Consider the following 15,347-nt stretch of genomic DNA (forward strand, 5'->3'; position numbering starts at 1 on the left):
CCAATGCTTCCCAAATCACTTTATAGATCAAAAACTCACGAAAATATATGCTAGATCAAGCTCGTTGCTTCCAAAATCCACCCCACTAAAGATAATGCTAAAAATTCTTGGCACCCTATCAAATCCAAAATAGATTCATCAATCTTCGATGTTTTTCATTTTTTTTTTCTTCTTCCATGTGTTCAATGGTTGCTATCCTCTTATCCTTTTGTAGTGATTGCACGTTTTGATATTCTTGTTGTGAGTGTATCTTCAACAACCATTAACCAAGACAAAATCTCACTTAACTTATTAATACTAATTGTAAATCATGTCAAAGTTATTCCTACTCGATAACCTGCTAATCTTCTATAAATAAGCAAACTCTTTAAAATGTGATCAAACTTCTTGTTTATGAACAGCAGTTTCATCGGCATTGGATGTTCATACTTCACTTAGTCCTTCAGCCCAACTGCATATTAGGATTGGTATACAGCTCTTCGATCCTTTTAGCGAAGTAGTCCATGCATCTTCTTTCATTCCAAATTTAGGTGAATCTCCTGGGTCTTGTTGTACCAAGAGGTGTTTATTAATTACGTAAAATTGATTTTATGCCTTGTGATTGGTATAATGAGTGTCCCTAAATATCAGTCTTTGGTACAGGTGCTTTTTTCTCTCGCTACACCCACGTTGTTTTCTGGTTTGGGTTTTCTATATATTGATACTGATTTGCCATGTTTTATACTAGTCATAGATTCAATCCGCGTTTTTCTAACATGTGAATGTCATCAATAGGTATACAGTTCGCTCCGGAACAACAGACAGAACGGGAATAAGAGTATAACCTCTAAGTTTCAAACTCATAAGATACAAGCTGGTATGAGAATGCCAGGACAAGTTGAATGAGCTACGTAAGACCAATAAAGGTACGCCCCAATGGATTCAGAGACGAACTGGAGTGGAGTAGAATGAAATAGGATACGGAATCGTTTGACTCGTCTCTAAGGGTGGATAAACCCGTCATAGGATAGAGAAAAGAAAGTATATAGGGTTAAGACAGTTACTTCGGGAAAGCTATAACTAAAAAAGATATACTGAATGTATCAACCTAAGTTAAAACAATCTACGAATACTAACAGAAGTCTTGTTGGTGGATTTCTTCCTCAAGAACACCCGAAGTCGTTAGGCATAGCAGAGAATGCGACGAAACATCTATTCATATTCTCTCGAATTATGAGAGACTACAAATAACTTCATAGCGTCACAACTATGAAATAGAAGATCCTGTACTATCTGAAAGGATTGAAATATGTAGCATCCTCAGTGCAGCAACAAGACAGCACAATTATAGCTTGAACCCGTACATATCATCGTCGGATGGGATTTACTGGTGGCGATATTAGTGACCCAATTTCTATATTATGATACTTCATATTTAAAATCAATCAAACGTAGTAATGGAGAAGATTGAGAGGTTCCAAATCTACTATCACAAGTTCAATTATTAAATTGAATTGGTTGAATTGAAATTTCGTTCCGTAGACAACTTCGTTTGTTGTAGATTATAAAATATGAGTGGAAAAATAAAAATATTCGATTTTACTCACATGTTGCTTCAATTTTACATAAACATTTGCATAATTTTGACCTTCGGTTAATTTTTTTGTCGCCAAAAAGAGATTTTCGTTTTTCGAAACCATTTTTATAATTTCCACATACACAATAAATGGTTAACTTCATATTACGAATGTTCCATTACTGATATAGTATCTCTTTTTGATGTTTTATATTGATTAGCAGTCATAGGATAATAATCTTCGCTTTTAGAATTCAACGTGTTAATTATAGATATGCTGATAAGATAAAATACACTAGCTAATTTGAAATACGGTATGTTAAAAAAATCTTGAACATGTGTAGTTTACAGTTTTTTTGGTCACCTAGGTATTATGATTTAGATAGACAAACTTAGGTTTTTCGGACTATCAACTACTCGAGGGCAATAGGGTTTACCATCTTGTGCTTGCTTCTTATATAAAAAAAAGTTATTTTGGATTATCTTACAAAGCACCTCGCGTTTTTTTTATATTGTAACAATTTTTATTAATTATTCGGCGCTTATTAATTTTTTATCAAAGTTATTTGGGTTAAATAAGAAGTGGATGAATTGCGTGAAGTTTTTATGAATTTCTTCAATTTCATGTTTTGAACAAATTTAGTTTCCAAATGAATGCCATGATAATAATTTTTAAATTATTTGTTTTTCTGTGAATTTGTGTGACATTACTAACCAACTAAAATTTTGGTAATTATTTAGTTTAGGTTGCCTACGCCCGATTTCATTGAAATTTTAGTATGTTGTGGAGAAAATTATACTGATTAATTTAATGTACGTATATAGGGCGCGGAAATTATTCCTTCACATACTTTTTCGAGGTTGAAAATTTAGATATGTTAGGTTAGTTTAGGTTAGGTTAGGTTAGGATAGGCTAGGTTAGGTTAGGTAAGGTTAGGTTAGCTTACGCTAGGCTCATACTCAAATATTGAGCGACTTTGGCGAGATATTCGTGATAGCATACCTCGTTATGGAGAAACTAGATCATTATCGTCACTATTTCTATTTAAAAGAAATTCATATTCAAATAGAATTGAAGCATTTATTGAAGAAATGTCACGTATCCAATAGAAATTGATGATTATTTGTACGTGTAAATAAATGATTATTGTTAGAAATTGATTTGTGTCCTTACATTGGACGTAACTAATTATATTTAATTTTGAAGAGGATTCGGAGCGGGAAGGAGGGGTGTTAAAAGATAGTCCAAATTTTTATCAGACTCCCCCCCCATCCCTAATCCTTTCCAGCATCAAGTATTTGCAAAATATCTACTATTAAAGATAGTGTACATTTTTCAATGTTCAAACCATAAAAACTATCTAAAGGAATGTTTTGCGCGCCCAACATATATACATCTTCTTTTTCAGCATAAAAAATTATATAACATACCAGAATTTCAAGGAAATCGGGCGTATGCAACCTACACTGAATAAATACCAATATTTTTTCAAATTTTAATTTTTTTCCTTATGTAAGTAACACAATATTCGACAGTATGCAATTCAATTAGGAATATTTTATTGTGTTTTAATACCTCCTGTGAGTATTTCCAATTAATAATTACAATTTATGATGATTTTTGTCAGAATGTCTCTTTATGGCAAACGGTTTCCGTGGCATGTACGATCTACATATCTCCCAAACCATTAATTTTATCGAGTTAAACGAGGAGTTTCTTTTTGTTGAACAATCGATTGAAAAAAAATTCATTTCTGCTATCTTTAGATCATACAGGTTGTCCCTGTAAAAGTTAAGCTTTGGGCAGGACACGCCCATGGCCTTCAGATAGTAGTATGCAAAAACTTAGCATTAGTTTCACGTCGTCTACTTATTCCCGAATTTCTTGCATGATGTCCCGGAACCACGCTTATAAAATTTTAAGATGATTTCAAGCCTCAAATGATTGAGCACCTCAAAGTTAGAACTTTTCGATGTTTCGTCGGAAGACATATCTCAAATTTTATCAATTCCAGCTCCGCAATGATTTCATATAATGTTGAGAAGGTTTCAAACCTTAAATGATTAAGGATCTTGAAGTTGAAATTTTTGATGTTTCGTCAGAAGACAATAATATTTGGAGAGGTAGAAGAAGAATCATTTCCAGTGCAGTTCACTCCTTGTAACTTCCAGAGATTGATTCATGAGATGATCAGAGCACCTTAAACTACTTCCCCAATATATTTCAACAAGTAACATCTACAGCAGATTACAACCTCATTTCTTTTCTTTGAATTATATGCACACTTTCATCCCTTCGTGGCTTTACTGTTTATTTCTTAATTATATTTGTTCCAGAGGAGTTTAATATCTATATAGGAAGTCCCCGATGTTATTAGCTGAATGGCATACCAATACAAATTGATGGGCTTGAAATTAAGTTTTTTCTTTCTAATGAAAGTGACTTGGTAGGTCATCACCTCAGATTCCACTGGTAGAGTGTATATTCAAAATCCCCTTGCATTAATGACTATTGTTCCTGACATGTGCAGATGCAACTACCTTTTTTGGGCATCCTCTATTTCTGATAGAAACGGTATCATGTCCTGTTTTTATTTCTGCTGGCTAGAAGTTTTCTCTGGTATCTACAGCTCTTTTAGAAGCGTATTTTCAAAGACGCCTTTCATGTTCCAAAACGTTTATTCTACATATGTCAAACGATATTTTTATATTTTTATGAAGATTAACATGTCCAATTATATAAACAGAATTCAACGATAGAAGAAATTAGATCAATCTATATCAACTGAACCAAAAAACTGCCCAATTTATTTCTATCATGGTACAATGAAACTTACCTTCAAATTTTTCATATAACTGAAAATCTAGCTTTTCCGGAACAAATTTTGGCTTGGTAATTTTGGCTTCTAGATCTATCCTACTCAATGTGAAAGACGATGCTTTGTTCAATTTGACGTGGTCTTCAAATACTGGCATGTCCAAAGGAACTGAGGTATGTCTCTTATAATCTGAAATTATTAAATAATATAAATAATCCTTGTAACGTTGGCAACGGACGTTCATCAAATTCATACAATAATTTAAAATACTAAATAATTTTTTATATACAAATAAAAGTATTTTCCATGTTTTCAAATTGGTATATTTTTTTATTTTTATATTATTTGTTGAAGTGGCGCCATCCATATCTTTCATTTGTAACATTTAATGGGAAAATTTTGAAAATGTTATAATACGTGCAGAATGACATTTTTGACAGAACCAGTTCAAAATGTCATTATGATGATTTGTCAAAACCACAGCATACATGGTGATACATACGATAATGCTATTGGAGTTAAATTTTACTTACAGTAGAGGGCTAAATTGGGGTTTTTACGAGTGTTAAGAAGACCTATTGGAATTGGTAATTTTAGATAATAGAAAGAAAAAACCTTATGTATTGAGTATATCCACATTAAATCGCACATCGCCTACAAACGATCATATAGCCGCTCTATGATACTTTGTTTAAAGTTCGTTGAAGGAAATCTCGTATATGAAAAGTTTCAATATCAGCAATATAATCTAAATTATCATAAAGTACAGTAGTGTGTATACAAGAGATGGCCGAAAATTTCTCGATCTGACAAAGGATCAAAACATTTTTTTTTGTGATCGTATTTATGGGAGTGTCACTTTGTTTATTGGATAATCTAACAAAAATAAGCCTTTAATACTGAAAAAATTCTACGGATTTAATCCAACGTGTAATAAGTCTTCATAATAAATCACCACAAAAGTCGTGTGACTGACACGCAGATGGAGCTGCCATTGTCAAATCCATATGACGTTTATGAAGTACCAACGTTCAATAGATTATGAGAAAAGTGACAGCCATTTAACTAAAGTTACTTCTGTTATTTTCAAAACAATGGATTCAAAAAGGCATAGAACAAAGTCAAATGAATCGGATTTTTTAAACCGGTATAAGTCTAAGAAAGTAAATTTAAGAACTGTTTAAATCAAAATATTTGCACAAAAATGTCAACATGTAAGAAATTCAATTTACAACAGGATTCAAAATTTTACACCTGTATCTTTATCCATAACTAGCAGACCCGGCCACGCGTTGCTGTGGCTGAGTGATTTGATTTTAAATAATTCTAATGACAATACAATTGGTCTCTCTTCTGCTTGTTCAATTAAATTATACTGGCATCGAGTTGTTACACGTTCTTTACAATTGCCCTTAAAATAGATCTGAAGAAATTTTGAATCTTCATTTGGCATTGGCATCAATGATCCAATTTTATGATATACCTAGCCTTGAATTTTGAATGTTGTCTCAAAATTACGACCATCAGATGACAAATCACAAACTTTGGATGCTCCAAACGAGAATTAAATTTTCGTGTCTTACGCAAAAATAATTTTGATTCATTTGAAATGCCAGAAAGAAGCCATTCATTTTTTGTTTATTGGAAATTATCTCTCAGTACACATTCTTGAACCACCTTGGCAAGTTTTGCAATACAGGATTATATTCAATTCGATTTGTTACGTTGTTTGATTCGACACAAAAAAAGTCAGTCAAGCAAGCAGTAGCACTCCCACCTCGCCAAGCTAATTTCACCACGACTCTGTTATAGAATTTCCGTTGCAGCCCTTCAATTGATAAATTTATCATTTTCGTTATTTCTACGAAATTTAATGCTATCGAACTTTTGAATGGGTGAATGATAACTTCTATTTCTTTGTAACCTAACAGTTAACTTGTTAGGCTCCACATAGTTTTAACCGTAGTTTCTTTAAACTCTTTACCATCTTTTCTATACTTGTTCACAGTCTAATTATTTAAAATAAATGTCAATTCTTTCGATTTCCATCTAATTGTTACTTTCTAACATTACATAAATGCTTTCCATACAAATTTGTTCCTGTAAACGGTATTTTGCTATAACTTTGATTCTACTATTATTATTGTTAATATTTTCGTCAGTATAACAACCAAATCGATATATTTTGAAATAATAAATATTTGAAACCACAAAATCGATATATGTAGCAATGACAACGTTATGAAGTGAAAACACCCAATGGGATGTGTTTTCAGTATAACGTTGTACTGATTGGTTGTCTTCAATTTGATGACCCGATTGGTGTCATTGGATTCCTGTTGGAGCAAAAATTTTACATTGAAACCATTCACGAGGATGCAGGTCTATCGAATGTCAAAAAAGAAATACAGAAAAACTAAAAATAGTCTAACTTTAGAAGGGATGTATCCTTCGATGTTTAATCTACATGCCCCTCCTTTTTTCCAATTATAATACTTATTACTTAATATCTACCTCTCTAATATTGTTTGGGTTGTATTATAACTGGGAAGTTAATAAAAATAAAGCTAGTGAAAATTGTATCTGAACAATCGGGGTTAAATTGAATATAATGTGCTAATACAATTTTAAACATTTTGATTTTAAGTTTAGTTGCAAACTGATTGTTTTCCCGACGACAAATGATATCACAGAGTAATCAATGTATATTGTTCTATTTACTATACCTTTAAATTTCAATAAACCAAACGCTCGGTTTATAAGATTTGCCATAGTAGAATGTACAACAACGAAACTAATGTTTTGCTCATACATCACAAATACTATCACTTTCTAACAATTACGCAAATCACATTACACTAACCATGTTCTGGTGAAAATTTGTTGGCCTTTGCAACGAAAAAAAAATTGAAAAAAAAATTCAATTGATGTGCTATAGCAACCGTGACGCGCATTCGATATAACGCAATAACTATTTTTACTGCTTTAATTAACTACAGAAACCGGAATAGTAAGTAACGAATGAAACACAATACAATAATTTTAGTTAATTAACATCATAATGAATAAATTAAATGCAAAATGCAGTAGAGAGAAACTTAATCAACCACGCGTAGAAAAATTTGTGGCATATTGTTTGAAAATTACAATATTTTAGAAAATTTTCACTTTTATATACCTCGGAACAAATGTTTATAGATGCGCCAACCTTCTTTAAACCTATCAAAAATATAGCTTGTGAAAAAAGCCTCAAAATTCAGTTTTCTATCGTGATTAGTAACTAGAACAATCTTTCCAAGGTACAAAGAGTGGTTTACCTTTGTGCAATTGGAGCCTTGAAATCATCTCCAACAGCTGCATCAGAAGTGATTTTAAATTTGCTCCTCTCTACAAAGTACTGGAAAACGTGGCAGAGAAAACATCACTTAGAATGTGCAGAGACGGAATCATCAAAGAAAACTCGTTCTTAAATAATGACAAACTCTGGAACATGCTTCAGGACGTTGCTTCGAAGAAATTTAGCTTTGAGAAAAACTTCACCTCAATAATAAACTGTAAAGCAAATGGGATCAAAACACCATATGAAAAATGAACAGAAATGCCATTAAATGATATACGGATGAATGAGAAACAGCAGATGGAACTGGAATAGGAGTGTACGGGTCCAGAACCAAATACTCTTAAAGACTTGGCGGCTCACGAAGCATTTTTTAAGTAGAAAAAAGCAATTAAAAAATATCTTCAGTTCAATCTAAAAAGGAACTTTGGAAATCATCCTGTCCGAGCTCTAAGCTCTGATATCATAAAATCCAAACTCATTTGGGATTACCTAAAAAAATTGAGCAAGCTAGGCAAGAAAAATAAAATTATCGTGCAATGGATTCCCAGACACACCAGAGGGAAGGAAAATTGAAATAGCTGATAAGCTCGCTAAAGCGGGGACAGAAAAGCTCTTCCCGAATCCATCGGTGGTATTAGTTACAGAGCAATGAAAAAATAAGGTAGATAGGAGCAAAACCAAGTATTGGGACAATTTATAGGGGCTGATACAGGCAAAGAATCTTCTGGGAAACTATAACCAGAGTAGATCTGTTGAATGTATCAACTCCAGTAAGAACAATCTACGTATACTAACAGGAGACCTATCAGAGCCTCAACAAACATCTGAAGAAGCTGAGCCTAGCAGATCACGCGGCGTGAAGATTTTGTTGCCCAGAGGAGGAAACTTCTATCCACATTCTCTCGAAGTGTGATACACTAAAAGACTTTAGAGCAGTATACTTGAGTGCGTATGAAATAGAAGACGAAGATCTTTGGAAATTAAAATCATCCCACATTCTAGATTTTTTAGAAGGAGTAGGATTGATGGGTCAGATGTAAGCACTGGGTTCTCCAGTATCGCTATAATAATAGATCCTTTGGGTCACAGTGTATACGAGACCCCAAATCCATCCATACATAATTAGTTAAAAGATAAGTATAGTTAATAAGTATCTTCGCAAAAATCTTATGGACGCGTCAGTGGCAAGGCTCAAAAAGCTTTAAGCAAAGTTCCAACTTGCTGATTCGATCCAATTTATTACAGTAAAGCTAAAACGACCACTGACTTCACTTGTTTTGGAAAATGTCTCCAGTTCAGCCTAGAGAAGAACTTTTGCAAACAGGAGATTTTTTTGCATTAGTAGCAGTGAAGCTAAAACAACTACTGAGTCCAGTTGGTTTGGAAAATATCTCAAATTGAGTTATAAAATTTTTGAGTGAAGAAGAATTGATACCAACACAAATCAAAAACAGAATGAAGGCTGTTTACGGTTACTTCGCTGGGAAAGAAAATCATTAGAAGGTGGCCAACGTGCGGGAGGTACTGCAGCTGGTGGCTACTCCCGAAAACATTGAATTGTGGAAGAAATTGTTTTAAGTGACCAGCGCCTGGAAATTAAAGAGCGTGCAGTACATACTGGTGTTTCTAAAACAAGTTTTCTAAGGATCCTGAATGAGCATTATGTATGACAAAAATGAGTGCAAAGTGGGTGTTTTTAGAGTTTTGATGCGAAAAGCAAGAAAGTATATTTCTATCAATTGTAACGGTGATGAAATATGATCCGACTTCCAAAATAGATTTCATGGAGGGACATCAGAAAAGAGACTCCGTGCCAAGAAAAACAACGCTCACTAAAAGTTATATCCATAATATTTTGAGACTGCGAAGGTATCCTTTTGATTGACTTGAAGGAATCAAACACAACCTTGAACGCGGTATATCACTCTGACTTAGACTTAGAGGATTGATTATCGAGGGCGGCGAAATCAACCGAGTTGCGCGGTTGATTCATAATGATGCATCAGTTCACACTGCATTTTTTCCATCGACCACGAATGTGGTTTCACAGAGATTGCACAGCAACAAAAAATAGTCGAACAGGGCCAAATCAGGGCTATATAGGTGATATAAAGCCACATTCGTATACAGTAGTCTTGGAAAGCGAGGCAGTATGGATTGTAGCATTATGACCAAGCATACCTCGGCTGATTTTGCAACGATTTTTTTGATAATTTATGACGCAACTGTCCTAGTAACTCAGGGGTTATGGTTGTATTTGATTCCTTCAAGTCAATCAAAAAAATACGCTCGAAGTTCCAAAATATTGTTACCATTATTTTTTGGTGTTTTTCGTGACTCTTGCTTTTTTCCTATGCCATTCCATAGAATGTCTTTTGAATGTTGAATCATAGTATAAGAGACCATAGTTTCATCATCCGTCACAATCATTCTGATTATACTTTCTTGGCGACAAAGTCCTAAAAATTGCTCACAACATTCTACTCGATTCTGCCCTTTGTAATAATTCCTAGCGATACAACAGAAACCAATGTTCAATTGTTTAAAATGATTTACACTATCCACCGTAAACAGCCACCATTCTGTTTTATGTTAGTATTGGTATTATTACCAATAACCTCACGAAATGGATCTTTAGACCGGCTCTGTCCAGCTACAATGGAATTTTAAAATTCGGCGAATTCACGGGGTGCCTTCATTTTGATTTTTTATAAGTCGTGGACGCGCCTTTGATAAACTTTTTATTACATGAAGTTGTTTATTACAATATTATTTTCAAATAATTTCTAGAAAACTCGATTTCTTTCTTTTGATTCGTTTTGTTCTAAAACTTTCTTGTGTATAAATAAGTTTATGTAGCTCAGTTTAGTTAGTATTAAATAAATAGTCGTAGTGAAAACAACGAATTAATTAAACTAATCGTAGAAATTGTTTAAGTGAATTTTTACGTAAATTATTGTGTGAATAAATTAGGAACGTAAGAGATTAATCTACCCCACGAATGGAAAGAGTGTAAATTAATACGAAAAACTTTACAGTATTAATACTTATTTAGTCAAACGCGGAATTCAATTTGGAACATTTTTAAAAACAACTTAAATGAGTGGTCGTTCGCGCTACTATAATAAAATGAATTTGATGTAAAGCTTGTTGAGACTTTTGTTTGGGATAGCACTCTATTTACTAGGAGGCAAAGAATTACGTATATATTTATAACAAAAATGCATTACCTCTACATAATAAATGACTATAATCAGAATGAATACACTACGTTCCGAAGCATACCAAATACTGAATATTTATATTTATTGACAAAATAATAAAATCAAATTATTAATGAGTAGTGTAATTGTATATTTACGCAATTTAAAGATAAATACAGATCAGTTTTCTGTTTTTTTTTTCTTATCTGTGCTTCAACCTTCAAAGGATGAATTATACATAATATAAATAAAAAATTGTTTACTATATGGCATTCGATGTGACTTGATGAATTTATTTCATATTATCATGACCCACTTAATAATTTTACATAGTTGTATTACAGAAAAAAATACGGTGTTCCGTTGAGATTCATAAATCCCAGATTTATACCATACATTTACGTGACTGGGGTTAAAAAGTGGTGAAACATCTAGAAGTACTAACGTCACAAAACAACAATCATTTTTTCATCTGCTAACAGAACCAGAAGTTAATAAAAGAAGCACAGATTTTGTTACTTAATTCACCATATGCTATTATGCGATTCATGTTCACAAAAAAATGGAGATTGGACCGATTTTGGATACACACACCTCATCATACATTTTCAAAAACATCTTGATTCTATCCATGTGATTTGGGCAGGATTTTACTCTATGGACATAGTGGGATAGTCATGATTTGCGTCATTCGTTCAAAGTCATGATGATAAGCGAGAGTCGTTATAAGTCATGATAAGCATCAGTCGTTCAAAGTCATGATAAGGGTCAATCGATCAAAGTCATGATAAAAAAATTTAGGATGTCGAAGTTTTCGTATACCTATGAAAGAAGAAATAAATTTGTGTAAATAACCAGCTTCAACTTCCAAACAGATAAAGGTACAATTGAACGACCTCATCTTCATGAAGAATAATTTTAATATAAAACTCAGTGGTTAAAGTAGAGCTACTAGTTTCAAATACAAATCAGAAGACTGTTGCAACCAATAATCACAATGAGTTGCATGATCATTCCATATTGTTCTATTCTTCAACTTGTCCATTTTTTCTTCTCTTTTTTCGTGAAGCATCAAGAGTACTACTAATTTCTTTGTATTTCATCAAATGAGAGATAGACAGAAGATAATATAGAGGCTGTGGATATGGACTAAAAGATCGTGCAAGATATCCAGAATAAAATGAAGATGTATGACGAAAAACAGGTCGAGTATACGACTTCAGAGAGAATACAGACCCAGCAGCCACTCTGATACGGACATTTGATGAAGCATTGATATATCAACCGCAGAATAGAAGGAGACGAGGAAGACCCTCGAGGACCTGGAGGGAAGGATTTGGACAAAATATGAAAGTCATAGCTATCCCGGAGAACCAGTGGACGAGATACGGGAAAGGAAGCTGTATATTTCTCATTGAAGTTTGGCATCACCAGCTGATACAAGCATCCCGGAAAACGAGGGGATAGATAGGAAAAAACGTTTGTCGGTAAATAATTTATAATCGCAATAGACTGCACAGCAAATTGCAACTAAATTAAATTAAACTGTTGAGAATACACAATTCAGGGCACGAGTACGATTTCCGTGTGGCCTGGATTTGATTATACCATTTTGTAAATCCACCCAAAATAAGTCGAAAATGAAGAATAAATTTTTTTTGAAATCTCGCTTCCTTTTCGAGATATCGATACTTGAAGTTGAATTACAACATTCATATTGAATTTGAAGTGATAAAATATTCATTTGAAACGCAGTATTAAACGCCATCTGTTCAATAAAGCGAATTTTGAACTAACGTTTTATTATAACTTTATGTATCGATATCTCGAAAACAAAGCGAGATATTAAAATATTTCATTCCTCATTTTCGATTTATTTTGGCCTTATTGAGCCAAATCGGTTAAATCGCGGCGCCATGGAAATCGTACTCTTGTTACTATATGGAAAAACCTAAAATTGTATTTTAGGTGAAATTTGTCGGGATGAGATTTTTGAAAATTAAAATGAGACAAAATTTCTAGCTTTTATTGGCCAATAGATCTTAAGATACGGCTTTGCAATTTTAATTACACAAGGCTTTTGGTCCATCTAAACCTCTTTCCATTTTTCTGTTTAGTTTATGGTTATAAAAGACCGTAAACTTGTATTAGCTCAGGTACATTCATGAAAATTTTTGGATTATTAAGTGGGTTTTATTAGTCTCTCGCACATATAAATAGACGATAGGTTAAAGACTAATTACGTTATAAATGACTTACCATTATTTGAACGGCCGTCAGACATTTTTTTATCTACTTGCTTAACATCATTCTGTTCATCAGTCGATCTTGATTTATTTTTCGAATTATCTTCCTTTTCCAAAGAATAATCCGCGAATCCGCTATCTTCGTGAATTTGACTGACAATTTCGACATTGTCAGATACGAAACACTCATTGAGTTCACTATCTAAACTAATTTGACTAGTCTTCGAAACACCTAATTTATTCAATTTTTTCGTTTTTTCTTCTTCATGTCTAGCCCTGTACTCGTTTAACTTGAAACTATTCAAAGTTAAATTGTGCAAAAAAGTTTCGTTCCCGTTGGATAAATCTATGTTTAATTTCGTAGGTTTATCGATAGTAACACCTACAGGCGTTTGAGGATCTGTGAAATACGATTCCGAACTAGACTGAGGTGTGGTAGATTTAATTTGATCGAAAACATCGTTAACTTTTTTGTTAGAATATGAATTTTGACCAGTGTCGTCGATTAGTCTATTATTGGCAGATTCGAGGTCGTTTATCAATATTTCTTTCTGAGGTACCGATATTATATTGTCTGGGATAGTATCTTCTTGTACTATCGAAATAAAATCATCTTCTACTTTACCTCTTTTCTTTGCTCCCAATTTCACTTTCGATTTTATTTTACCTTTCGAGGATTTTGTGTCACCAGTTTGTAAATTTCCCATTTTATTTAACAATAATTATCACTTGTAACGATACTCGTAAATAAACAACATTTCTAACATTTTTATAACACTTTCCCACAGTTTTTTGCGCTTCACAGCATTTGGATTTTGTTTAACATTTTCATCGTGACTAGAGAAACTTGATGCGGTTTTAACCTAGTTACTACGCAAGTCTGAATGGAGTAATCGATAGTTCCTTCATTTCTTATATTCTTCAAGGCCTGGAAAAAGATATTTTTTTATTTTCATTGTCATTTCATTATATGTTAATCGTATAAACTCTATTAAATAATTAGTGATAAATTACAATAGAAATCATATCAAAAAAAATTAGTGTACCGAAAAAGTGTATAAATAAATAAAATATCAACAAACACTATTTTCTAAATTGAAGTTTCCTTTGACATTTTCCTTTGTCATTGTCATATTTTATTCCTAGATTCAAATAAAGTCATCTATCAATCAAAATTTATATGAATTTAACACGATATAAAAATGCAAAAGTTGATTAATTCATTTAGTTCTTTTTGTAGTCCGCTAGTGTAGACTAGACTTTGAAGATTTCCGATTAATACACGAGTTTGAGCGTCTCACATGGCAAACTAGGACTAAATTACAATCATAAACATCTAATAGCTAAGTCCATGTTAAATAAAAATGTTGTGAATAATGAGTATAGAGGACTCATGAATTATTAGAATAAAAATATTATAGAAATGAAGATACAGTAAACATAATTAGAACAAAAGGAATACTAATGATACGAATACATTGAAAGAATGGAAAAACGGCAACGTACAAGGAAAATTACAGAATGGAGATCGAACAAGAAAATATTGCCTGGTAGACCAAATAATAGATGGGAAGCTCAGATTGTACAAAATATGCAAAATCTACAAGAACAATAGTCGATGCTTCAAAAACATGTGATAAGCTGTAGTGATAAAACATAATGATAATAGAGTTCAATCTGATCTAACTGAGCTCAATAGCTCAGCAACTTGCTAAGCTCAAGACCAGCAGTGAGTGTATTGGCGCTAGAACAACTCAATCTGAATTAACTGAGCTCAAGACCAGCAGTGAGTGTGTTAGCATTAAAAGAGCTCAATCTGATCTAGCTGAGCTCAATACCAGCATTGAGTGTGCTAGCGTTAATAAAGCTCAATCTGAGCTTACTGAGCTCAAGACCAGCAGTGAGTTTGTTAGCGTAAAAAGAACTCAATCTGAGCAAACTGAGTTCAATACCAGCATTGAGTGTGTTAGCGTTAATAAAGCTCAATCTGAATTGCTGAGCTCAAAACCAGCAGTGAGTGTATTAGCACTAGAAGAACTCAATCTGAGTTAACTGAGCACAAGACCAGCAGTGAGTGTATTAGCGTTAGAACAACTCAATCTGAATTAACTGAGCTCAAGACCAGCAGTGAGTGTGTTAGCATTAAAAGAGCTCAATCTGATCTAACTGAGCTCAATAACAGCA

General features: G+C 33.1%; 1 protein-coding gene across 4 annotated transcripts in view; it reads right to left on the reverse strand.

Annotated features, from left to right (window-relative positions):
- The window catches only part of LOC130446574 (formin-2-like), a 53,650-nt gene that overhangs the window by 32,916 nt on the left and 5,387 nt on the right, over positions 1-15,347 (reverse strand). For 2 of the 4 annotated variants that reach the window (XM_056782920.1, XM_056782919.1), the window contains exons 2-3: positions 13,177-14,091; positions 4,393-4,563 (exon numbers count right to left, since the gene is read on the reverse strand). In XM_056782920.1, coding sequence (XP_056638898.1) covers positions 4,393-4,563; positions 13,177-13,870 — 865 coding nt within the window. In that variant the 5' untranslated portion in view covers positions 13,871-14,091. Of the gene's footprint in view, positions 1-4,392; positions 4,564-7,100; positions 7,344-13,176; positions 14,092-15,347 lie in introns of those variants that run through there. The other 2 variants (XM_056782922.1, XM_056782921.1) reach the window with 1 other exon arrangement.

This window comes from Diorhabda sublineata, chromosome 7 (assembly GCF_026230105.1).
Source record: "Diorhabda sublineata isolate icDioSubl1.1 chromosome 7, icDioSubl1.1, whole genome shotgun sequence".
Classification (NCBI taxonomy): Eukaryota; Metazoa; Arthropoda; class Insecta; order Coleoptera; family Chrysomelidae; genus Diorhabda; species Diorhabda sublineata.